The 26,075-nt window shown below is 36.8% G+C and overlaps 1 protein-coding gene across 1 annotated transcript; it reads left to right on the top strand.

Moving 5' to 3' along the window:
- Positions 1–212: 212 nt before the first annotated feature.
- CDC7 (cell division cycle 7) lies at positions 213–26,075 on the top strand. The gene is made up of 12 exons (XM_060025467.1): positions 213–286; positions 976–1,161; positions 8,893–8,976; positions 10,784–10,919; positions 14,192–14,285; positions 14,370–14,512; positions 15,424–15,676; positions 16,294–16,389; positions 17,148–17,326; positions 18,151–18,233; positions 20,740–20,889; positions 24,312–26,075. The coding sequence occupies exons 2-12, from the start codon at positions 1,056–1,058 to the stop codon at positions 24,704–24,706; spliced, it is 1,719 nt and encodes a 572-aa protein (XP_059881450.1). The 5' UTR covers positions 213–286; positions 976–1,055; the 3' UTR covers positions 24,707–26,075.

The following is a 26,075-nucleotide window of genomic DNA, read 5'->3' on the forward strand; positions in this document are numbered from 1 at the left end:
AACCTTACGTTTCACTCTATTTTTTAGTAAAGGATTATGCCCGGACTCTATATCTGTAACCGTTATTTCAGCCAGCCACAGCCTTGCGGAAGAAACCCAACCCGCTTGCGCAAGCGCCCAGTAGCAGATAACGCGGCGCACAGGGATTTACAGTGCGCATGAGCAATTAGAAGCAGCAACGCGAGAAGTGTTGCGCAGGCGCGTTTGGCAGACTCGCTAGGTGGGCGCTCTCGGAGGCGGCGACCTAGGCCTTTGGGGAACCAGAGAAGTCGTATTCCTTTAAACCGTGAGTTTCCGACGGTTTGCTCCATGGCGCGGGATTGTGAGGGATTAGAAACGAATTCTGGATCGTGACTTCGGTCTTTTAGCAGTGCAGTTACCCCCCCACACCCCACCCCCACTTCGGATCCCCCCGACCTGCGGCGGGAAAGTCGTGCGCCTGCGCACTAAGCATCCCGTTCGGTCTGGAGTCTGAGGGAAGAAGGTCTTTCCCCGCGGAGCTCGCAATCCGCGCTCGCCGAGGGATCCCATTCATTCTCTTCCTCCGCCCGGCGCTCGTGAGCCGTGTCGTATCAGTTCTCCACCAACTTGCGTGGGGCCTTGGACAAGCCTCCTGGCGCTCCCTTTCAGCAATCAAACGATCTCCTCCTCCGACCCTCTTCCTCAGGTCGAACCGCTCTCCCCACTAAGGCCTCTCCCCCCGCATTCGCTGCCTCTGCAGTTCCCACCGCCTCCCTTGCCCCTGACGGCGGCTGCCGGGGAGACTCCTCTGTTAGGCACATTTCCCTTCGGCCCCCTGCCGGTGTTTCTGGGAGGTGAAAGTGGAGCCCATGGAATCCTTAGAAATGGCTCACGGTTTTCCTTCCTTTGGGGATTTGGACATACGGTGCGTTTTTAATTGTTTGCCCCTTTGGGGACAGTAGCATTTTTTAGTGCTTAGTTCACTGAGTGATTTAAACTTCTCATCTTCTCCAGTATGCCGAGTTTCACAGCTGCTTTGCTCCCCCTGTGGACATGACCCCTTAGCTGGCGTTTTGCGCCGCAGTCGCTTTGCGATGGAGGCTTCTTTAGGGATTCAGATGCAGGAGCCAACGGCTTTTTCTCGTGGCCGGTTTCTGGCGGATGGCTCATTAAAACATGAGCAGAATTTTAAACTACCAGGTATGTGTTCATTGCCAAAGATGTACAGGCAACAATTCTGGAATTTCGATTATTTAAAAACAAACAACAAAAAACACGTCCTGAATCTTAAAGTGAGTTGTATGTTTATATAGGAGCATTTTATGAATCAGAGAAGCTTCATAAGATCTAGATTTAGGATTGGATTGCATTTTAGAAGGAGGATTGTAGTCCAACCATGTCATTTTACAGATGAAGTTGCTACAGTCTAATATTAGTCGTTGTCTAAGAACACAAAGTTTGTTGATACCCAAACTAGAATTTCTCTTCTAGACCTGTGTTCTTATTTCTAATCACCATATTGCATTAAGCTTGAATTTAGAAATCGGCATTGGAGGGACTTTAACTTACATATTCAAAGGCAGAATTAGTTGACAAAAGTAAATGAAATGTTTGTAGCAGTAATGAAGGACTGTATCTCAGTGTACATCATGAAGTGTTGCTTCACCCTTACCCAGACCTTGAAATGAGAAGGAGAGGGTCAAACAATGCCTAATCTTGTACACTGTAACATGCACCTTCATTCCTGCAGTGTGCCTGGGACATAGCAGGCATTTAATAAATATTGGTTAAATAGGAGTTCCAATTGACTGTTTTCTTTTCTCTTTTCTTTTCTTAAAATGTAGCTAAATGTTATTTTCTCTTTGTCTTAAATATATTTAGTGCTTTTTCAAAAATATTAATTTTGACCTTTCGTCCATGATATATACTTATACACTACAAAATAGACTTTAACTCGACCCCAGAAAAATATGACATCTCATACTTTTGCTTTCTGACTAAGGGTAAACTCATCTTTATGTTAAAATGAGTACCATTCCTGATGTCCCTATTTGATGAAAGCCACTATTATTCCAGTTAAAGTTTCTATGCTTAAAACTTTAGAGTTATCTTTGACTTGTGCTTTGTATTTGCTCCCCTCATCCAGTCACCCAATTTTATCTTACTTCTTTTTAGTATGTATAGTGTTGCCTCTTCCCATTCCCATTTTCACCACATTAATTCATTCCCTTACACTTTGCTCCTGAATTACAACGAAGTTTCTTACTTAAACTGCCTGCTTTCACTTCTTTTTTCATCCTCCAGTTCATTTTGTACACTGCCACTAGAATAATCTTAAAATGCCACTTTCATCCAGTTTCATGGGTGCTTTCCTTCTTGCCTTCCATATTTCTTGCAATTACCTGTTTTTCATGGTTCACCTTTCCCTATGTCATCAGACACATAATACAATAACAGTCATTATATTATTATTATTCTTGTATTGTTTAGCACTCTGTGTATTCTGTCTCTTCAGTTATACTATAAGGTTCTTGAAGGCAGTATCTTGTATAGTTCCTGATGTACATTGTGCATTAGGCAGAGTGTATGAATGAATGAATCTGACTTGGATCTAGCATATGTTCAGGTAAAAACTACTATTCTAATACTCTTCTGAAAACCTGCTAGGAAATGAAGAGTGGTGTGAATTTTATTCCAAATTTCCAAAGTTTGGTGGCTTTTATATGTAACAGAACATTGAGCATTATAAACAGTTACCTTTGATAATTTATAAAACATGCTGAAATTTTATTCATATGGTTCTTTTTTATTTGACCCTTAATAAAAGCTAAGATTATATCAAAAACATAACTTGAATAAGGAGTAAAGCTGATGAAGTCCAGGCACATAACTGTCTCATGATCTAATATGATTTACTCTCCTTTGATGTAATAACTTTTGAATGGTGGGATTTTTATATATCTTTGTATTCCCAGGGCCTAACAGTCTTCAGCACATAGTAGGTGCCTGAAAATATTAGGTTGAATGATTAGATATCATTCATCCAAAGGATATAAAGTAAAATTTTTAGTACAATGCCTGCATAGTATGACCCTTTGTTTGGGGAATATTTGTCAGCTTTTTATAACTATTTTTCTGATAAAAATTATACATGCTTATTGAAGAAAATACAGAAAGTCAAAGTAAGAAAATATCCCACTGTACAGATATTGCTACTGTTGACATTTTGTTGTATTTCTTTGGTCTTCCTGTGCATACAGAGATACATTTTTTAAAAAACTGAATTAGGATCACAGCCAACTTATTTCTGATCTCCATTTTTAACTTAGCAATATATATCTTGAACATTTCTTAATGTAACTAAATACTCTGCGCTTGGACTGCCTAATGTTCCACTGCATGGTATCGTATAATTTATTTAATTGCCTTTTCTTATTGAACCTTTAGATTGTTTTCCATTTTTTCCTATTAAGAAAAATGCTGGTGAACAAAGTACCTGGCAAAGTATTAGCTCAAATGTTTATTCCTTCATTCTTTCAGCAGGCTTTTTTTTTTTTTAAGTATCTACCATATGCCAAGTTTAGTAAGTGATAAAGATCTTTTCAGTGAAAGAATGAAGTATAAACTGTATATATACTGAATGTCTCCTCCATACTGTTGAACTGTACTGGAAGGCTTGCTTTCATTGTGTTATATGGATGCTCTTAGCCTACGATTCTAAAGTGGGTTATAGGTAACGTCCTGGTTTGCCTGAGACAGATCCAGTTTATTCCTGTTGTCACAGTGTAATTATTAGTGCCCCCTTTCACTCTGAAGACTCTCCCAGTTTGGGCTAAATTATATGATCTCCCTAGTTATAGGAAGCATTATTTTAGGCAATACATGAAGCCCCAGAATAAGCATGACATATATTCCTGGAGGTCAGTTTTACTCCATGGTAAGTAATTGAGTTATAGGAAGCATTATTTTAGGCAATACATGAAGCCCCAGAATAAGCATGACATATATTCCTGGAGGTCAGTTTTACTCCATGGTAAGTAATTGAAAACATTTCATTTGTATGATGAATGTTTCTTAAATGTGTATGTCTGTTATGTGCAGGCACCTTTCTAGGTGCTAGGTGCTAGGAATAAATCCGTTTGTAAAACAGACAAAAATCAGTGCCCTCAATCTAGTGGATAGAGATAGAAAATGAATAAATAGTATGTTCAAAAGTGATTAGTGCTGTGAAGAAAATGTAGAGGGGAAGGGGAGATAGGAGGTATTGGGAGACGAGATTGTGATTTTAGTAAGTGTAATTGGTTGGAGAAGGCTTCAGTGTGGTAACATTTGAACTAGGACTTGAAGGTAGTGAAGGAGTGAGCTGTGCGTGTATCTGGGGAAGAGCATTCCAGACAGAGGAATCAGCAAGTACGAAGGCCCTAAGCTGGGAGTGTGCCTAGCATTTAGAAATAGCTAGGAGGTCATGTGAGTGGAAGTGGGAGAGTGATGGGAGTGAAGTCGAAGAGAGGGGTGAGGAAAGGAGGTAGTTCTTTGGCTTTTATGTGGAACAAGATGAGGGTGAAAGCAGGGAATATAGTTAAGGATGCTGTTGCTGTAGCCAACTTGGATATATTATGTAGCAGAAAAAAAATTCGCTTAAAATTTCAAAACAGAAGCGTAGACCTTCATAATATTTAATGAAGACCTAAATAATATTTTAGTTTGTGGACTTTTTTCAGGGTCTTTCCCCAGTCCTCAAAGTATATATTCATTGGTCTCTGCCTTTAGTAGTATTTTCTAGCTTTTGATACGAGTACTCTCTTTCACTGTCTACTCTCATCTCCCAATTCATAATCTGGGGATTTTTCATTCACTTTGGTTGTCAGGAAATTTTTCTGTTGTTCAGAAACATCAAAGTTGTTCTGCAGTGACAGGAAAACTTAATATAAACATAGTTTGAGTTTTGTAGAGATATGTAAGTGCATAGTAAGTGAGTGGTGGTGTGGAAGCACATTGAGCTTGCATAGTCATTCACATGGCCTTGCATTACAGTATTTTCTTACTACTTATATTTTCTTCCTGCTTATTTCTAACAGTTAACCAGCATCTCTACTACTAACTGCCAGCTCATGTTTATGCAAAGGGAAGTTCCAAAATGTGGAACTCGTAGGAAAAGCATAGAATATTATAGTTGGAAGGTAAAGTTCATCTAATCCAGTTCCTTTGTTTTAAGGGTTAAAAACATGAACAGTAATGTGGTTTAATTACAGGAGTTGAATGAATCCAGACTCTTTAGATTCCAGGCTTTTTTCTGTATCAGCACTGTCCATTAGAACTTTATGCACTAACAGAAATGTTTGTATGTTGTCACATATGGCTAATGTGACTGAGGAAGTTGATTTTTAATTTTATTTAATTTTAATTTAAATAGCCACATGAAACTATATCATCCTACTACAAAGTTTTTGGTGTAATTAATCATGTATATACAACAAAGCATGCACACAAACACTTCAATACATTTAGTAATAAAAAGACCACAAATGGTTCTTAAAATATTTTGTCATACCTAAACACCATTAATTGTAAGATACACCATTATTTTATGTACTGCTCAGAAATACTGCCAGTTATACTGTGACAGTGCTTTCCTTAACACCTAGAATTTTTTTTTATAGTTATTGGAAGAGTTCTTTTAGATGTAATTAGACAAATAATTGTATATCTCTGGGACATACATGAAATGGAAAATAAACATTTCAGATCTGTCCCTTCTGAATCACTTTTTATACTCAGACTTGTTAATATCCTATTTTTTTCCCCTCACAATATTGTTCTCATACATTAGTTTTTGTTTTTTTGGCTGCATTGGGTCTTCATTGCAGTGCGCAGGCTTCTCACGGTGGTGGCTTCTCTTGTTGCGGGGCACAGGCTGTAGACGCGTGGGCTTCAGTAGTTGCAGCATGCGGGCTCAGTAGTTGTGGATCACGGGCTCTAGAGCGAGGCTTAGTAGTTGTGGACCACGGGCTTAGCTGCTCCGCGGCATGTGGGATCTTCCCGGACCAGGGCTCGAACCCATGTCCCCTGCATTGGCAGGCAGATTCTTAACCACTGCACCACCAGGGAAGTCCCTGTTCTCAAACATTAGTGATGCAGAATTTCTTTGAAGAATTCATTTTTTAAAAAAGCCATTGTTAATGAGTTCTTAAGAACAACCCAGTTATGTGGAGCTGGCCTACATTTGATTTCTACTTCACCACCTCTACTATTCCTCCCTACAGCCATTTTGGCTCTTAAGGATTAAATGTGAATGCTCCTCTGTGATTTCTTGAATTTTCTTCAGGTCATTGACACCTGTTGTATAAGTTTTGATGCTGACCAGCAACAGTTGTAAGTTGCATCCCAATTTCAGAGTCGTTAAAATTGTGTCTTAGAATCAAAGAAATGTAATAACAAATTGAATATATCATTGTAGTGCCTTTTCATGATGCCTTTCCTATGACACTGGAATTTGAAGCTGGTTGGACTTGACACTCATTAGGAATGATTGTAATTGACTGTGGCAACTATTACTGCTAGAAAGCCAGCTTTTCCCCCAGGCCTTGGTTTTGTTTTCGAGAGAGAAGTAGTGTGGTAGCTGATGGTGAAGTGATTGCTTTTGTCTTTGGCTTCACTCTCTTGTAACTTGTAAACTTTTGCTTTTTTTTTTTTTCCTACAGCTGTCTCTGAACAACCATGATGATAGTAAGAATTCATTCATTCAACAAACATGCCAGGCAGTTTTCTAAGAGCCGAGTGCATTGTGGTGAATTATACAGACAGGGAGCCTGTACTGGTGGAGCTTATATTCTAGTGGGAGGAGGCAGAGAGCAAACAAGTAAATAAACAGGATAATTTTATAGTGAATAAGAACTCCAAAGACAATAAACAGGGTAATGTGGATAATGGGAGGAGCGCTAATTTAACTAGCGATGTCAGAGGAAACTGTGACAATTGAGCCAGCCATACGAAGGGAAGAGGATTTCAAGCAGAGGGAATAGTAAGAGCAAAAGCCCTAAAGAAATAATGTTAATAATAGTAACCACAGCAATAAGAATCACCAGTATAATTTAATATTTACAATGTGTCGGGCATTGTGTTAGAAGCTGCTCTTGTGTTGTGTATATTATTTCATTTAATCCTCACAGTATTTCAGCGGCATGGGTACTGTTATGCCCCCTTTTCTATAGATGGGGAAATTAAGGCTCACAGAGGATAAGCTGTATGCTCTAGAAAGGTCATACCTGCTGGGTAATAGTGGAGCCAGCGTTTTGATTTAGGCCTGTCATCTCCAAAACTGGTTCACAGGATTACTGTTACATTGCCTGTTATATTGAAATCCATGAAGCTTCTCCAGTTCATCTGCAAGGTAGATGGGAAGGTGAGGGTAATTTAAGTAAGTTCTTCCCATTACCTTAGATGGAGTGATGTAGTGGAAAGGCTACTGGATTAGGTCTTCTTGGCCTCTTATTTAATCTCCACCTCTTAGTATTCTTAGTATTCTTCACCTCAGATTTATCCTCCACTTGTCATCTTCCTGCTTAAAAACTTTAAATGACCTTCCTTTGCATCCTCTGCCTTTCCTTCCTCAGCCACATTGAATTTTATTATCTCTCCTACTCTCCCCTCCCTCCACAATAACCCATGCCTTTTTCCTTTTCCATGTCTTTGCATACATAGTAGTTCCTTCCTAAAATGCCTTCTTGCACTTTCTCTACTTGGTGAATGCTTCAAAACACAGGTTAAGTCACCTGAAGCCACCTGGCACCTTCAGGAGTGTTCATTCCCCTCCCCACTTCTACCTAGTAATATGTGCATTCCTCTAATATTACAGTTAAAATCTTGTATTAAAAGTGAGCTTTTAACATCTGTCTCTTCTACTAGGCTAAGCTCCTAGAGAACAGGGGCTTCCACCACCTTTGTTCATTTGTATTTTTAATATGCCAATTGCTGGGCACTTTTAAAAACACAGTGTTTGTTAAATGAGTGAGTCTATAAACTTACCAGCAGTACCTCTGTGAAATTGGATAAGTGATTTAATTTCCCTGAATATGGATTCCTTCTCTGAAAGATCAGGATAATTATTTCTGTTCTCCCAATATCACAGTGCTGTTATGTAGATCTGAAAAGATAATATGTGTGAAGGTGCTTTGAAAATGCCTTAAAACTGTTGCATGATGCAGAATGTTATTATAACTTTAAAAGTAGCTGATGCTTGGCCTAGATATTGTAATAAAATTTGAGGACTCTTAAGTATGTAGTTCTTTTTTGTATCCAGTAGTTTACCACATTTTGTATTATTGCCTCTCTGAATTTTAACCATGTAGGTTTTTGTAAAGAGCTTATATTTATTTAAAAGTAATGATTTTTCTGCTGTCAAGATATAGGATACTATTGGTAATTGGGACAATTTTTAAAGAATATATTTTTTAACATTCTTGAGACCTTTAGTAGACCTTCTTTCTAGAGTATACTGTGAATATTCAGTATGTGAAACTTTTCCAAGCCTGTAAGATTTTGTATCTTTGGGGGAAAGAAACAGTTTTCAAGAAGATTGCATTGTGTCCTTGTCATGCCATCTAGTGATCGCAGCACAAATTGTTTAGTTATTTTTTAAATTTAGCCTCTTCATTGTGTTGTACTCTATGCAGTGACAATGTATCTATATGTTAGTATGTAATTTCAGAGTAGCAGCAATTGGGTGTGAGTGATTCAGTTACTTTGCAGTTTTGTCTGTTCAGGAGGTGTGTGAGTTAGAGCAACTTGATGGGGTTTTAGTCTTATCATGAGTTTAAGGTTTATTATAGATACTTTTATTTGTAATGTAATTACTTATGTTTTAGAAATTATTTTATTGAGATTTTTCAACCTAAGTAATTAATTGTACCTAAATTCTTTTTTCCCTGATAGGTGTTAAGAAAGATATTCAGAAGCTTTACGAAGCTGTACCACAGCTTGGTAATGTGTTTAAGATTAAGGACAAAATTGGAGAAGGTAATCTGGGGATATACTTCATTATCTTTATAAGCTTTTTTTTCCTCCTGTTTTCCTTTATATAATCTTGATTTTCATTATTATTTCTTATTGGAAAAATACCCCTTTTAAAAATACTAAGACCATGGTTATATTACTAATTATCAGCTTTTCTTTTTTCCTTGGAAAGAATCTAAGAATAAATAAATATTTACAGTAAAATGAACAGTCCTATTTTAACCTTTATAATTTTATACTATGAAAAGTATTGCTGGGGGCTTCCCTGGTGGTGCAGTGGTTGAGAATCTGCCTGCCAATGCAAGGGACACAGGTTTGAGCCCTGGTCTGGGAAGATCCCACATGCCGCGGAGCAACTAGGCACGTGAGCCACAACTACTGAGCCTGCGCATCTGGAGCCTGTGCTCCGCAACAGGAGAGGCCGCGACAGTGAGAGGCCCGCGCACTGCGATGAAGAGTGGCCCCCGCTCGCCACAACTAGAGAAAGCCCTCACACAGAAACGAAGACCCAACACAGCCAAAAATTAATTAATTAATTAATTAATTAAAAATAAAAAGGCAGATGCTTGCTTTAAAAAAAGTATTGCTATATTAATAATATATTATTAAAGATAATTATTAAAAATAAAAAGTTTAAGATTTAAGTGGGGGGATTTGATCATGGAAAGCTGAATCTTTTTTCTCTTTCTCCATTGCGTTTAGGTAGAATTGTATGTTGAACAATGGCAATTTTTCATGGCAAAATGATGAAAATAAAGTGATACAATATTTATAGGATAGTCAGTATTTACGTAAATACCATTGAGAGACTAGCAATCATATTGATTGAATGAAGGGTGAATTTGGCAGACAAATGTGAAGGGATTGAGAAGATAACAGATAATAGAACTTTTTAGTGACTATACTGAGAAATAGTAAATAAAAACTTAACAGTAAAAAAAAACAACAACAAAACTTCCGTTTATTCATTGCTTGCTTTTCACAAAGGAAAGTATGAGATGAGAAAAGGCTGAGTCAGCGAGGGCAGAGAGATTAGAAGATGAGATGATTTGGGATGTAAGAAGCAAATCTTTATATTATTTTTTACCTTTTTTTGAACACTGACTTAGTGTTCAAAAACTTTGTTCTGGAAAACTGATGTCCTCATAACAAATAGCGAACTATTCCTGGAGAGGGGGAGGAGTGGAGTGTGTTCTAAGGCTAATAAGTTTGAAAACTATAGCATGTATAGCTCCCTTTTCGTTATTTATGATGTACTTCAGTACATTAAAGTTCTAGAAATAATCTATCAATCTGCTTTAACTCAGTATTTCTCAGATTTAACTGACCACCAAATCTTATATTTTTTTCTCTTTAGTTTCATGGTGAATTTAAAAGTTTAAAAAAACTTTTTAAAATAAAAAATGTAGTTTTTTTTGCCCCCTAAGACTGTTATCATTTCTACTTCTAACAGAACTGAATCCAACTCTTAAGAAAGTAATTTACAATGATAAATTGTAGAAAGATACTTGGTAGATTGGGTCATACCGTGGAAATATTTTATGCTAACTCAGTTAAACAGATTTACTATATAGCTTTGCTGAATTAATATACCCCCTAAAGATGTGAGGACAGTTAAGAATGTATTAAAAATTGAAAATAAGTTGTATTTACAAATGTGTTTGCTTTTTGTATTCAGTGTCATTAAAATATTGATGACAGATTGTGATAATTTTATGGATTCCAAACAGTTTTTAAGAATTATTTTAGCATTGTCTCATAAACATTTTTAAAAACCAAATATTGAAAAATCTAATAAATTGTTTTACAGGCACTTTCAGCTCTGTGTATTTGGCCACAACACAGTTAAAAGTGGGACCTGAAGAGAAAATTGCTCTGAAACACCTAATTCCAACAAGTCATCCTGTAAGAATTGCAGCTGAGCTTCAGTGCCTAACAGTGGCTGGGTAGGCAATTTAAAGATATTTTTAATTGAACTGCTGTATATAATTTTTAAGATTTTTAAGTAGATATCTAATAGGGATGGTGAGATTGTGGATTAAACATATTCTTCAGTCAGGTGTTTGCAGTTTGCTAGCACTTTTCCACTAATCTTGGAATGGCTAGTTAAGTTTATATTAATTTTTAAAGTGGATTTCTCCTGAGGCTCAGCTTGACTTCCTGTTCTCTTACCACTTCTTTTTCTAATCTTCCTGCCAAATCATAAACCTTGGCTTCCATGGTGTAGATATTTTTAAAAATGTGGGGAACTCATATTTCACATCTCCCCAGATATTGACAGCCTCATCTCATATTTTATTTTGAACAACAGAATCCTCTGGCATGTCTTTCTGTTTGGTTTCTCTCTGCTAGGTCATTCCTGTCAACATAGAGACGTGATGTAGTATCTCTTATCCTCGCTGTACCGCCGTCCCCCTTCCAGCTACTCCATTATTTCTTTGCTTCCCTTCATGGCCAGACTTCTCAAAAATTACCTGCACAGACTGTTTTCACTTCCACACCCGCCTTTTGCCACACACACACAGTGAGGCTGCTCTCCTCTATGCTAAGTGGAAACTACTTTAGGGGCAACCATGACTTTGTTTTGCCGGTTCCTTTTTCTGTTCACATGAACTCCTGGCAGTGTTTAACATAATTGATTTGAACCATTGTCTTTTGACTTCTGTACTACCATATACTCCTTGATTTCTTCCTGCTTTATTTGGCCTTTCATTTTCAGTATGCTTTGCCAGTTCTTCCTCTTCCACCTGACCCCTAAGTGTTGGAGTTCCTCAGTGCTTGATCCTGGACTTTCTTTCTCTAGACTTCTTTAGATGGTGTCATGTATTCCACGTGGCTTTAAATATATAGTAATGATTCCCATAAGTGTATATCTAACCTCAGACCTCTTAACTGCAGATTTGTGTGTATCCACCTGACGATTTGATATTTCCATTTGGGTACCTAATAAACATCTCAAACCTAATATGCGAAAAATGAAATTTTAATTCACCTTCATCTGCCCCAAAAATTACCTGTGGCAACAATCTGCCTTCATCTATCCATCTCAGCAAATGGTACCACAGTCTACCTAGTTACTCAAGGCAGAAACCTAGTAATCACACTCAATTTCTCCATTTCTCTCCTAGTCCACTCCATCACCATGTCCTGGCAATTCTGCCTCCAAAATATATCTAAAATCTCATCCATATCTTTGTCTTCTCAACTGCTGTCTCAGTCCAAGTCTAGATTACTATAGTAGCCTGCTTCTTCTCTTCCCCTCCTAATCCCATAGTCACAAAACAGCCAGAGTGATCCTTAAAATATAAAAATATGTATGTATGTAATATAAATTGGATACTATTACTTCCACTACTTAACAATTCTTCAGTGGTTTCCCAATGTTCTTTGAAAAAAAAATCCAACTTTATCCCATGCCAGTCTTTCCACCTCCTTCACTGTGCTCTATTTTCTTTAGCGTCTCAAATTTGTGTCAAGAGCTTTCTCACTTCAGGGCCACTACCCATACTTCTTCCCTATCCAGGAAGACCCCTCCCAGTCCTTGCATGCTAACTCCTCATCTTTCTGCTCTGAGCAAGAATGGTACCACTTCAAAGAGGTCTTCTCTGAATTAGATTCTATTTTTTATTGTCACAGCACCTTTTGATATCTTTCAAAACCCTTACCATAATTTGTCATTATTTGTTACCTGGTTTATTATCCATATTGCCCACTATTTAGGAAAGTCCATGAGGGCAGAAATCATGTTAATTTTAATTCACCTTCTCATCCTTAATGTCTAACATAGTGTCTGTCAAGTAACAGTGCCCACTAAATATCTATTGAATGAATAAACACGCCTATTAATTTGTTTTACCCCTCAGAAGACAAGAGGATAAGATGGCTTCTGTAAGGCATGATTACATAATACCTTCTAGTCCCCTGAATAAGATTATTCCTTTTTCCACACTTTAAATAACTCCCTCTACCACTTTTTCTTTCCTTGTTGTTCAAAAATGTGCATGCTAAAAAAAGTCTACCTGATCTTGCTTCCTTTCTAGCTCCCACACTGGTTTTTATTCTTTGACAGATATTTCAGGAAAATTGTCTTTATGTTCTGTTTCCATTGTATACTATTTTCCCTCCTTAAATCCTGTTTGGCCTCTTCCTTTCCACTTAAACTGCTTTCTGAAAATTAGTTAATTTCTTTTTGCCAGTTAATTCCTCTTTGCCAGACTGAAAGCCTTCCCTCAGTCCTTATTCTAATTGACCTCCTTGTTGATCACCCCTTCCTTGAAAACTCCTCACTTGCGGATGTCCCTATCTGGGCTTTCTGCTCCTTCCTTATTTTGCCCTCCAACGTGAGACTTTTCCAAGGCTCAGTTTTCTCTTCTCTAATAGTTTCACAGCTTTAGGTATCATTTATCTATAATATTGTCACTGACTTACACTTGACTTCTCACTTAAGATATAGTCTTGTATCTAGATATCTCTATCAGAATGATGAGGTTTTGGTTTTTGATGCTTCTTTTCCTGTTTTCTCTACATATTTTGTTGGTATCCATGTTGTTTTAGTTACTCAGTCTCAAAACTCTGAAAATCCAGTTTACCCTATTTTCCTCACCTTTCTCTGAGGTAGTATAGTATAGTGGTTAAGAGTCTAGGTCTGGAGCACACTGCCTGGATTCAGATTCTGGCTCCATGACCTACTAGTTGAGTTACCTTGGGGAAGTTCCTTAACCTGTCTGTCCCTCAGTTTCCTTATATGTTAAAAAAAGGGGGGGGGTAGGACATAATGGCACCATCCTTATAGGGTTGTTGTGAAAATTAAGTGAATTTGTTGATAGGTGTGAAGAGCTTGGCATGTAGTGAATGTTCAATAAATATTAGCTATTATTAATTTTTACTTGATTTATTTATTACTGTTACCATCTTATCTGCTACTAAGTCTTGTTAATTCATTTTTATTATTCATCTTTTCCTTCCCATTCTGTCACCTCCTCAATTAAAATTATCTCATTTTGAATTATAACCTCATAACTGGTACTGTTTGTTTAAAAAAAAACCCTTCATCTTGCATAAGTCAGTTAAATGAGTAATCTCTCCTGTATGGTGATGGTTTTAAGTTAGTTTTCTGGCATTATTTATGCATTGCTAAAACTGCATTTTTTAAAAAACTGCATAAAGTTTCAGTTCATTTGACCTTTCTTCTCAAGTTCATTGTGCATTTTTCCACTAGGGGGCAAGACAATGTCATGGGAGTTAAATACTGCTTTAGGAAAAATGATCATGTGGTTATTGCTATGCCATATCTGGAACATGAGTCCTTTTTGGTAGGTTTTAATATTTCTTGAATTTTTATTAGCTAAATATTTCATTAAAACAATCTTATAACCTTATTCATAACTTTATTTTAGGACATTTTGAATTCTCTTTCTTTTCAAGAAGTACGGGAATATATGTTTAATCTGTTCAAAGCTTTGAAACGCATTCATCAGTTTGGTATTGTTCACCGTGATGTTAAGCCCAGCAATTTTTTATATAATAGGCGCTTGAGAAAGTAAGTATGGAAAGTTACCAGCAAATACTTAATACTTGACTGAATCTGTGCTGTGGGTCCACCTCTTAGATGCAGAGCATCCTGTAACAGCCACACACATCTTTTTCTGTTTCAGATTTTCACTGTGGTTGAGGAAGGGAAATACACTCAAGGAGAAAAAAAAATTGTATTAGTAAAACAGTGTACGTCATGAGGTGTACCATGGCTCAGTGGAAAGAGCTAAAAGACTTAGAAAGGGTCTAGTTTTTTGTTTGTTTAACCTTATACATTTATCTCTGGGCTTCATTTTTCTTTTCTAGTAAATGAGGGGATTGGACCACATGATAGCCAATTTCATGTCTCAACACTAAAGTTTTGTTTTTTGACTATTTTTTATGCTGATTATATACATAGAGGCATTGTAAGCTGAAAACTTAAAAACTGCTGTTTATATAATGGCTCATATTGAGTATAATAAGGATAATAGAACCATAACTTCTTTTCTTGGGCTTTTGTATTCCTGACTTTTAATTTTTTCTTTAATCAGATTTTTAAACCATGATTTTAATTTATTTTTCTTTTAAACTTGTTTAATTAAAAATTATCTGCTATGGTGCCATCTCTGCCACCATCAGAGGACAAAGGATTGTGTTTACATCCTGCATTCCTTGTTGTCTTGTCTGCACAAGCCATGGGAAGAAGGGGAGAAAAGATGTTTTCTTGTGTGGGATACATCTTTCCTTAATTTTCAGTAGTTAGCTATTAAATCCTTACCTTGTCTGTAAAACTTACTTTTCTTTTTTCAAGAATGTTATAAATCCTTAATTTATCCCCCAAAGAATACAGTTTCTGGGTGAATATGGTTTGAGCATATTATGATATTAACTAAGCTTTGTTACAGAGAAGTAAAAGTGCTTATTTTTGTTTCATAGGTATGCCTTGGTAGACTTTGGTTTGGCCCAAGGAACCCACGATACGAAAATAGAGCTTCTCAAATTTGTCCAGTCTGAAGCTCAGCAGGAAAGCTGTTCACAAAATAAATCCTATGTAATCACCGGAAACAAAATTTCATTGAGCGGCCCAGCAGCACCTAAGGAGCTGGATCAGCAGCCTACCACAAAAACTGCTGTTAAAAGGCCCTACACAAGTGCACAGATTCAGATTAAACAAGGAAAAGATGGAAAGGTTCTACCTCTTTTATTTCTTAAGTACTAATACGGTTTTAGAAATGTACTCCATTCAACATGGGGAGTTATAATTCTAGGATAACGCAACAAAAGAACAATGTTGTTTACACGTGTTATATATTCAATTGATTAGATTTCACTAAGATTTACAATGGATTGTTTTATGATTTCAAAACTGAAAATTTTGCTTGGTAGATTTATAATGTCTTTATCATTATAATTGCATTATATAACAAAAACGGAAAGTAATTTTCCCTGCATGTTATAAAGTTCATATTAATTACCCTTTTTAAAAGAAAGCATTAGTTATAGGGGAAAAATTCTGAAGTGTCTATCTCCATTTTAGCTGCACAGCAAAATGTAACATCCATGCAGGTGGTTTTAGAATTTTTTAGTTATATATATTTGTGGACTATGATAACATTGTATGGGGGTTAAGAGTTCTGTCTAGACTGTTTTCTCCTTTCACAGAAGTGTTTTGATGCCTGAGAATGACTTGGATGCAGCTGTTTTTGTTTTATGTCACTTAACTCTTTCAAAACTATGGCAGAGTACAGCTGGCAGAAAGTGTTACAGATATAATCCTTATTTTCCTTGTTTTTGTTGGTATTGTAGGAGGGATCTGTAGGCCTTTCTGTCCAGCGCTCTGTTTTTGGAGAAAGAAATTTCAATATACACAGCTCCATTTCACATGAGAGCCCTGCAGTGAAAGTAAGTAATGTAGCTTAATAGTGCAATCATCAGTCAGTCGTACACTGGAGAGAATTTGGGGAATGGCTAGCTTTTATTAGTAGTAAGTTTTTAAGAGTTTTGCTTTAGCAGAAGGTATTACTGCTTTGAGCATCTAGTCAATGCTTTCATTTTCTCCAGTTCTGAACTTTTCTTTTGGAATTTTTTGTCATTTTTGATTAGCTGACTATTGTTGCTCTTTCTCTAAAGGAACATTTAGAACGTTAAGGCCTTTTCTCTCATTGGCTGGAACGTGAGCTCCCAACAACTAACACATTTCTGACACACAGTTGATAGCGTAAAGATGTTTGTAAAATTTACAAAATTATCACCAATGTTAAGTGGTTTTTAATTGACTTATAATATCCTGTAGGAGCTAGATAGCATGAGGAACAAATTAAAACTGATTTTAGCCAATGTAATTGTGCAGTTTACAGTTCTGAAATGGAGTTAGACACTAGAATGTAATTGTTTTGTAACATTTCAGGAAAAGTTCTAATAAAGTGTAATTCAAATATTCACCAAACTAGGAATGGTTAGTAAATTTTTAATATGTTTATTCAACATAGTAACGTAAAAAGACCATAAATATTTTGATAGACAAGTGTTTATTTACAATCCAACAGCACATTCAGCAGTTTTGAAAGTTATGCTTCCCCTATTGCTTTTTGCTCTACTAGCATCTCAAAGGCATCATGTTAAATGCCATGAAAATAGAGAATATGACTTTTCTTTTACAGCTTATGAAGCAGTCAAAGACTGTGGATTTACTATCTAGAAAATTAGCAACAAAAAAGAAGGCTATTTCTACAAAAGTTACGAATAGTAGTGTGATGAGGAAAACTGCCAGTTCTTGCCCAGCTAGCCTGACCTGTGACTGTTATGCAACAGATAAAGTTTGCAGTATTTGCCTTTCAAGGTAATGTGTTTTGATGGTGCTATAAAATCACCAGCATGCTGCCAGACAAGATGAGAAATTGCATTGATTTTGGTGGACAGTTGATTTGAGTGAGTGAAAGGGAACAATGCAGTTCTGTGAACTGCATAGGCACTAATGCAGATTGGTACCTTGAAGAGCAAATGACAAGTATTGTCATATTTGTTCCCTTCACATGCAAATGCTCTTTGGAAAACACATTTACTTTTACATGCAAATAATTTTGGTAGGGGTAGGGATAGCTCTTACGAAACTTCAGAATTGTATGTTTTACTTGCTGATTTAATCTTGTTTTCTTTCTTTTTTCTTGCCTGTGTAGAATAACCTGAACCAAATACTAGAACTCTTCTCTCACTCCCACCTCCAACTCTTCGCCACATAAATTTTTTCTTCCCTTCAAGACTTTTATAAGCTTTCATGAGCCTTTCCTGATTAACTCAAGTATATAAGTGAACAAGTATCTCAGAAATTAATCACTCCAAACAGAAATAAATTTTTATACCTCAGAGTTCCCATTGTATTCTATTTTTCTGTTATGTTCTTACCATATACTACCTCTTTCTATGCCTGGAAGTTACCTTAAAACCCTTCTGGAATAAGGCCTGGGAACTGGTGTCGGGGGAGAGACCTATAGAAACAAAATCCAGGATTTTCATCACACTGGATTATCATTTGCTTTGTAATAGCTTTTATTTATATAGATATCAAGGTAGAATTTACTGTGAACTAAATTGATAAATGTTATTTTTTGGTCTTAAATAATTAAACTTTACATAACTAGAAAAATCTTATTTCATCATCATAAGGCGGCAACAGGTTGCACCTAGGGCAGGTACACCAGGATTCAGAGCACCAGAGGTCTTGACAAAGTGCCCCAACCAAACTACAGGTATGTTGCACTAGAAATACAGAACCCAGTTAAATTGGTTGCCGTGGGTGTATTTTATTTTATGATTTTTGTCTACTTATGATTAAATTTGAGCTCTGCTGCTTTTAACTAAGTTATGTAAGTGGTTCTAGCAGTGTGGCATTCCCATTTTTGAGATAGTGCTATTTATGAAAGCTCCTAATCCTAGTGTTTCCTTTTTTTTTTTTTTACCCGATAAATTGCATTTTGCTTATCTGTTTACAAGATGATTTCACCAGGAATAATTTTAACATCACCTTTGTGGGGGAAAAAATTGTGTTTAGTAGTATTTGCTAACTTAGCAACATTTTATGTTTGTCTAATACCTGAAAATTCTTCTGTGATACACATATGATTGTGTGTTTGATTAAAATTTTTTATTATTGTGAAAACAATATAATAGCATTAAAGAGATTTTTGAAAAAGAAAAGTCTATAGCCTGAAAGAGTTGTCATGGAACATCTTATTGAATAGATGAACCCTGCTGTTCACTTGGATTATGGACCTTACAGAAATGTATTCATTTGTTCTGTGTTCTGTGCTTGCTAATGATATAAAAAATGAATGAAACTCTGCTTACACTCTGGTCAGGACATACTCGCAAATATAAAATAACCTGTTAAGTTATAAAACGTTATACAGAGTATTTTAGGGGTATCTAACCTTATCTGAAGGGATTATGGAAGGAAGTTCATGGAAGATAGAACGTCTGAAAAGAGAATGTAAATTGGAGTGAGGGGTTTGCATGAGCAGAGGAACTCAAGAAATAGCATGGTCATACAGGAATCAATAAGAGTTTAGTGTTGCTGGAATGTATGATGAAAGTCAAGGAGTGGTGAGAAATAAACCTGGAAAAAGGTAGACGGTCTCAGATCACAGTTGTTATATGGCTTGGACTGTACCCTGTGGGTTTTGGAAAGTTATTCAAGGGAAAGGGATGGTAATAATTGTATTCTAGATGGGTCATTCTGGCAGGTATGCAGAGAGGACCAGGTCCAGGTGAGAGATGATGAAAACCTGAACGAGGGCAGTAATAATACAAATGAACAGAAAAGTGAAGAATTGGGGACTTCCCTGGTGGTCCAGTGGTTAAGACTTCACCTTCCAGTGCAGGGTGTGCAGGTTCAATCCCTGGTCGGGGAGCTAGGATCCCGCATGCCTCATGGCCAAAAAAACAGAACATAGAACAGAAGCAATAGTGTAACAAATTCAATAAAAACTTTAAAAATGGTCCACATCAAAAAAATCTTTGAAAAGAAGAGCAAAGAATTGGAAAGGCAGAGCTTCATGGATAATTGGATGTGGGATTTGGGTATGAAGTGGTGGGGAAAAGGCATCCAAGATGTTTATCAGACTCCTAGATTGGGAGATTTGAATGGGTACCAGTAACCAAGGGGAGAATAAAGACGTAACTGGTGTACAGGGAAAGATAAAGATGATTGGGGGCAAAATTGGTTTGAGATATATGTGGAACATCCAGATAGAGATGTCCAACAGAATAAAAGTAAGTGAAGCACAGGGAAGTCTGGACTGGAAATACAGTTGACTGTCATGATTACTATATAAAAGGTAGCTGAAGCTGTGAAGTGTATGGGCCAATAAGGGAGAGTATATAGGGTAGAAGTTGGAACTCTGGGTAACCTCAGCCCTTAAGGCTTAGAGGAAACATTGAAGGAGCAGGCAGAGGTACAAAGGGAACCAAGAAAGGCAGATGATGCAGTGGCCAAGGGAGTAGAGCCAATAACTTGATGATACTGGGAGTTCAGCCATTAGGAGAGAAGATGTCCCTAAACATTTTTCTTTTGGCCACACGGCATGTGGGATCTTAGGCACGTGGGATCTTAGTTCCCCTACCAGGGATCAATCCCATGTCCCCTGCAGTAGATGTGCAGAGTCTTAACCACTGGACAGCCAGGGAAGTCCCCCTAAACATTTTTTTAAAAAATGAGTTTATTCTCATGAGGCTGAGCTGGTCTTAATCATAACTGCCAGAATTCTAGAGATTGATAGTTTCTACAGCAAAAGTTAGGGTTAACATCTTGCTGAAGATGAGCTTCTAACGTTTAATGCTTTTCACTAAAGTGAAACACTTTCATTACTCTGGTGTGTAACTCTTGGGGTACATCCAGATTTTTTCCTACGTAGCTACTTTGGATTTATTTTGATGTTATAAAATGTGCATTTACTTAGTGATGAGATATCCTTTTAAACTTAGCAACTTTCATGTTGCTCAAGAAAGAAGATATTGTATTTTGCATTAAGGATGTTAAACCAGGGATTCTTAACCCTGAAATCATTAAAAGCACCTGAGGAACTTTAAAAAAAAACTGATGCTTGAGCCCTACTCCAGACCAATTAAATCAGAACCTCTGAGGGGATTGGCCGGGGCATCAAAATTTTTTTAAGGCTCTTAAGAGGATTTGAATATACAGTAAAGGTTGAGAACTACTGATGTAGGAGTAAAATTAAAGTTTGTTTTCTGTTACAGCAATTGACATGTGGTCTGCAGGTGTCATATTCCTTTCTTTGCTTAGTGGACGATATCCATTTTATAAAGCAAGTGATGATTTAACTGCTTTGGCTCAAATTATGACAATTCGTGGATCCAAGGAAACTATCCAGGCTGCTAAAACTTTTGGTAAGCAGTTTTATATTATAGAACAAAACAAATACCTTTGATTTATCTCCTACAAATCACTTAATAAATTATTATGAAATTCTCTTTACAAATAAACATATAATGTTCTCTGGTGTTAGATACAAAGTTTCTCAATTGCTTGAAAATTAATTGCATTGTGTAAGAAAATAATTTATCACTTCTCTTCTCTACATGTAATCAGTTTATCTTATCAAGCGCAGAGTACTACACTTTTCCAATATTTAAAGTTCAACTTTATAATCTTAAACAAAAGAATAAGGAATAAAATCTTAACTCCCTGTAGTTATGGTTTGACTTTATTGCATAAATATTTTTCATAATATGTTTTAATTTGTTTATTGTATATTTATTAAGCATCAGGTGCTCTTGGGCCTGCCTTAAATACTCTTAGTCTGTATTAACAAGTAAATAGTTAATTATAATACAGTGTAGTAAGGACTGCAGTAGGGGACATAATAGGATGTATGTTGTTGTCAGGTTCCTTAGGGTTAGAGTAGTAGAGAAGCGAAATGAACAGAATACCTTTACTGATGGAGTAATATTATAAGCATTTATTGGATGTGGGAAGTCATCTTAGCTACACAAGTTCCTGTACTTCAAGTCTGGGATATGCAGTGTACCTCATAGGGCACCTGAGAATTATCTCAGCCTTGCTCTTGCCAACAACTTGAACTCAGATGGCCACCTTGTATTTATTCTCCATGCACAATTATAGTTAATACTTTCCAAAGTGGGTGGGTGTAATTGAGTCAGCATGCTGCCCCAAAATATGGAACACTCCTTTGGGACAAAATTTCAGTCAGCCCACCTCAAAAGTAGCTGGGCTGCCTGTTGCCCAGCCCCAGAATCTGTGGGTCTTAATCAGGGGTTCACATCAGAATTGAGGAACTTCAAGAAATACATATGCCTGTCTCACCCCACCTATTCCTGGAAAATATGATTCAGAAAAGTATGATACCTAGAAAGCATTGAGACTTGTTAGTTTGAAAAAACAAGTGATTTTGACCAAGAACTATTTCTGAGTAAGAACTACTGCAAAAATGATTGTCCCTCACTTGGGCACCGGTACCGTGGTGTGATCCACCAGGAAGGCTTAGTGGCGGTTGTGGTTCTGCAGCACAGTCAGTCTACGACTTGCACCTTTCTTGAAACTATAATAAGAAAATTTTATCTGAGGGTGATAGGGTGAGATATTACATATACACATGGGAAATGGAACCATGAAGCAAAGCCTTGGAAATCGTATTCTTACATGAGAATGTTTATTTTCAACTGATGGGGAAAACTATCATCTGCTATTGAATAACTTCATAAGAAGTTTATGAACATGAAATTTATCAAACCCTAAACATTTTGTTGAAGAACTCAAATCTCCCCCATTTGTAATAGTAAATGATGACCAAAAATGCAAGTGCAACATCTAACAAAAAAACATCGTAGGGCAAGCATCATGATAGCATAGCAGGCAAGGGCTCTTAGAGATTTATCATTGTAATGCTTGCTCTCATATTTTAAAAAATGCTATAGAGCACTTGTCTTAGTTTCATTAGTATGACTTCTTTAGTTACAGCTGACCCTTGAAAAACATGGGTTTGAACTGCTTGGATCCACTTATTTGCAGCTATTTTTCAGTAAGTACTACAGTACTGCACGATCCACAGTTAGTTGAATTCACAGATCAGAACTGCAGATACGGAGGACAAACTATAAATTTATATGTAGATTTTTGACTGCGTGGGGTCAGCCCTCCTGACTCCCTCAATGTTCAAGGGTCAGCTGTATTGCAGTCAAATCTTACTATAACTTTGGGCTGAATACAAAAGGATTCAGAACTTCAACAGCGATGACCTTGTCCCCCTTTATGACCCAAAGAGACTTACCAGAACAGCAGGAGCACTTCTCTACTTCTCTTGTGTTGTGTGTAACCTTCCCCTCTGTCCTCAACCCCTAGACCTGGCCCCATTGTAGACTGTCATTAAGTACTCGTCGAATTAAATAAATTCAGAAGAAAAACCTTGAGCTATTCTCCTCTGGCTATAATTTTTTAGAGAGAAGAGGAATAATGAAATAGATTTAAAAGTAAAACAGGATTAACATGCTATACCCCCACAAACTTAGTTTTGGGTAGTTTATTTCCTTTGTCCCCTCACTGCTTCCCCCCACCACCTTTTTTCCCACCACCTTAGTCCACCTATCCAGCAGAGATGAGTGTATGTAAAAGTAACTTTTTATCTTCCAGAGATAGATTGTTTTGTTAACAATCCACATGCCCCAGAAAGGAATCTAAGTGCTGTGCAAACTCATTGTTTAGAGCCATTTCTATTTAATAAGGAAATACGGCAAAAGTAACAGACTATTGCCTATTTGTGTGCCTAGCTTATTTTTGCCCATGTCTAATAATTTTGTTGGGGAATTGTTTCAGACATTTATATTTTTTAAAACGAAGATCTGGTTGGTTTATTAACTGATTTAAAAACACTTACTGAAACCGTATGTGTACTAGGTTAGATAGACTATTATTGAGTCTCTTCTCATAGAGCTTAAATTCTAATGGGGGAGAAAAAATAAACAAATACATACTGTCAGACAGACGGGTGGTATTGCGAAAAATAAAAGGGTAAAGGGAGTGAAGAAGGCTTAGCTATTTTGAATAGGTTGGTTAAGGACTGCATCTGTGATAAGGATGTGATATTTGAACAAAGACGTCAGAAGCAGAATAATACCTTTTTGTCTAGTCCAACAGGCATTAATTGAGAACCTAGTATGTACCTAGTATGGATGTCTAGGTTTTGGGGGTTCAAAGATAAATAAGATAGTCCCTATCTTCAGAGAGCTCATAGTCTAGCAGGTGAGACAGACATATATTTTATCAGTTACAATACAGAATAGCAAAAGTAATAATAGAAACCTTCACAGGATATAACAGAAGCTTAGGATGATCAACTCTGTGAGTGTCAGGCATCTTAGAGGTAATGCTTGAACTGAGTGGTGCCCTAAGTGGGAGTATTCTGGGCACGGAGTTGGGGGGGAGGTGCAGGGCATCCTAATCAAAGACAGGAACCATGTAGTTAGAGGCATGTAGAAGCTTGGAAGGGGGAGAGGGAATGGGAGCTGCTGCTGATTAAAGATTACAGAAGAATATAATGAAGCTGGAGACTTTGACAGAGTCAAGTGAGTCCTTTACTTATTAAGTCACTGCTTTCTACTTACTACCTTTCACTTTATGATTTGACCTTCAGCTATGTAAGGTAAAACACAACTTAAATATAGCACGTGATGTTCTATCTCATATTCAGTGTAAATATATCCAAAAAGCATGCAGTTGGACTTGCATGTTTCTCGTGGGAGAGACTTCTCATATATTCAAATAATATAAAATATGTATATTTTTTCTCTTTTAGGCAAATCAATATTGTGTAGCAAAGAAGTTCCAGCACAAGACTTGAGAAAACTCTGTGAGAAGCTCAGAGGTGTAAATTCTAACACTCCTAAATTAACAAGTGATATACAAGAGCTCACTTCTCAAGACCCAGCTTTTTCAGAGAAGATGGACCATAAAGGTGCTCACCTCATACAAACACCTAAAGCACAACACTCAGGGAATTCATTGTGTAAAGGGGACAGTAATGGCTGTGGGGGTAATCTTGATGAGTCTCCTACCAATCTAGAAGGCTGGGATGAGGTACCTGATGCAGCTTACGACCTGCTTGATAAACTCCTAGATCTAAATCCGGCTTCAAGAATAACAGCAGAAGAAGCTTTGTTGCATCCATTTTTCAAAGATATGAGCTTATGATTATTGTTCTTTAAAGTTTGCTGTTGTGTATTGTGAGGTGAGGTGAAAAAGAGTTATTTGTAATAGCCATAAATTCTTGATTGGAGACCCGGGCAGGGTGAATAATTTGTTTAAAAATCTCCTGGCAGATTCTAAAATATGGATTAAGATTACTTAAAATGACTAGGATAGTTCTTAGACTAACAAAATGATCTTTGAGTTTGATCTACCCGAGTAGGATCAGATCTTTCATTTCCCTAATTACTTGTCACTGCCATATGCAGAAATAAGAGCAGTTTTAGCCTCGTACATAGGGGTTCAAGGTACGAGTCTTAAAATTAAAGGTTGTGACAGGGATTAAATGAGTCAAAAGACTTAGTTTACTGGTTTCTTCAAACTCTCTGTACTTTTGGAAAACTCCACCTGGTGCTGGTACTCTAACCATTCTGTAGGTAAGAAGATAATTTCCTTTTCTAGAGGCATATATTATACCTTTTATGAACACTAAAACAATGAGAAAATATTGGGGGGGTATTACTTGAAATTGAATTTAATTTATTCATTTTTTTAAAGTATTTTGTGAAAGCATTTTTTGTGTGAATTGCCATGTTTTTCTTAATGGTTTCTCTTGATTTTTCTGCCTTCTCTAGCCCCACCTAACACATTCTCCTTGGAAATTTTATGATACTTTCCACAAAGTTTCTGGGTGCTTTGTTAAATATTGCCTGTGTTCACAGTTGAGAAATTAAAATAATGTGTTCACTGGTTGATAAAGGGAAGCTGCAGGACTAAGGTAGATATTGATAGTCCAAAATGCTTTTCTTTTTCTCTGAACATGTATGGTTTTTTCATACCATCTTAGATATGATTAGGTAGCTGCTAAAAGGAAAAGTGAACACAGAATTGAGAATATTATTGGAGATTTTTCCTCTGCCTAGAGCCATTCTATATCCTGTTTTGACCAAGTTGGTCCTGCTCAGAGAAGGATGCTTACTAGTGTCTTGGGGTAGGTTGGGAAGAGTTCTAATGAAGTAGGCAATGTAGAAAAGGAACTAAGATAGAGGTTTATATATTACAACATTTCAAAATGATATATATATCAATGACAGCATATCAAATTTACTATGGGAAATAAGTCTGCGAGTGTGGGCCTGCTGAGAAGTTTCCCACTTAGTAGTCATAGAGGTATAATACAGCTAAGGAAGATACAACATTCTTTTTGTTGTTTTGAGCACTGAAGTTAGTATGTCTTATCTATACTCCATTTGGCAAGTATTATATATATATATTTACCATTACCATTGATCTGCTATCTTCTCATGCTGTAATCTTTTTTTAAAAAAACTTGAATGTTCTTGAATTTGTATGTTTAATAAAGTCATCCTTTTAT

The sequence above is a fragment of the Delphinus delphis genome, chromosome 1 (assembly GCF_949987515.2).
Source record: "Delphinus delphis chromosome 1, mDelDel1.2, whole genome shotgun sequence".
Lineage (NCBI taxonomy): Eukaryota > Metazoa > Chordata > Mammalia > Artiodactyla > Delphinidae > Delphinus > Delphinus delphis.

Bases quoted from the DNA above. Each gene is read 5' to 3' on its own strand.
- CDC7 (XM_060025467.1), top strand. From the start codon at position 1,056: ATGGAGGCTTCTTTAGGGATTCAGATGCAGGAGCCAACGGCTTTTTCT. The intron at 1,162-8,892 runs GTATGTGTTCAT...TTTCCCTGATAG, and splicing joins GCAGAATTTTAAACTACCAG to GTGTTAAGAAAGATATTCAG. The intron at 8,977-10,783 runs GTAATCTGGGGA...ATTGTTTTACAG, and splicing joins TAAGGACAAAATTGGAGAAG to GCACTTTCAGCTCTGTGTAT.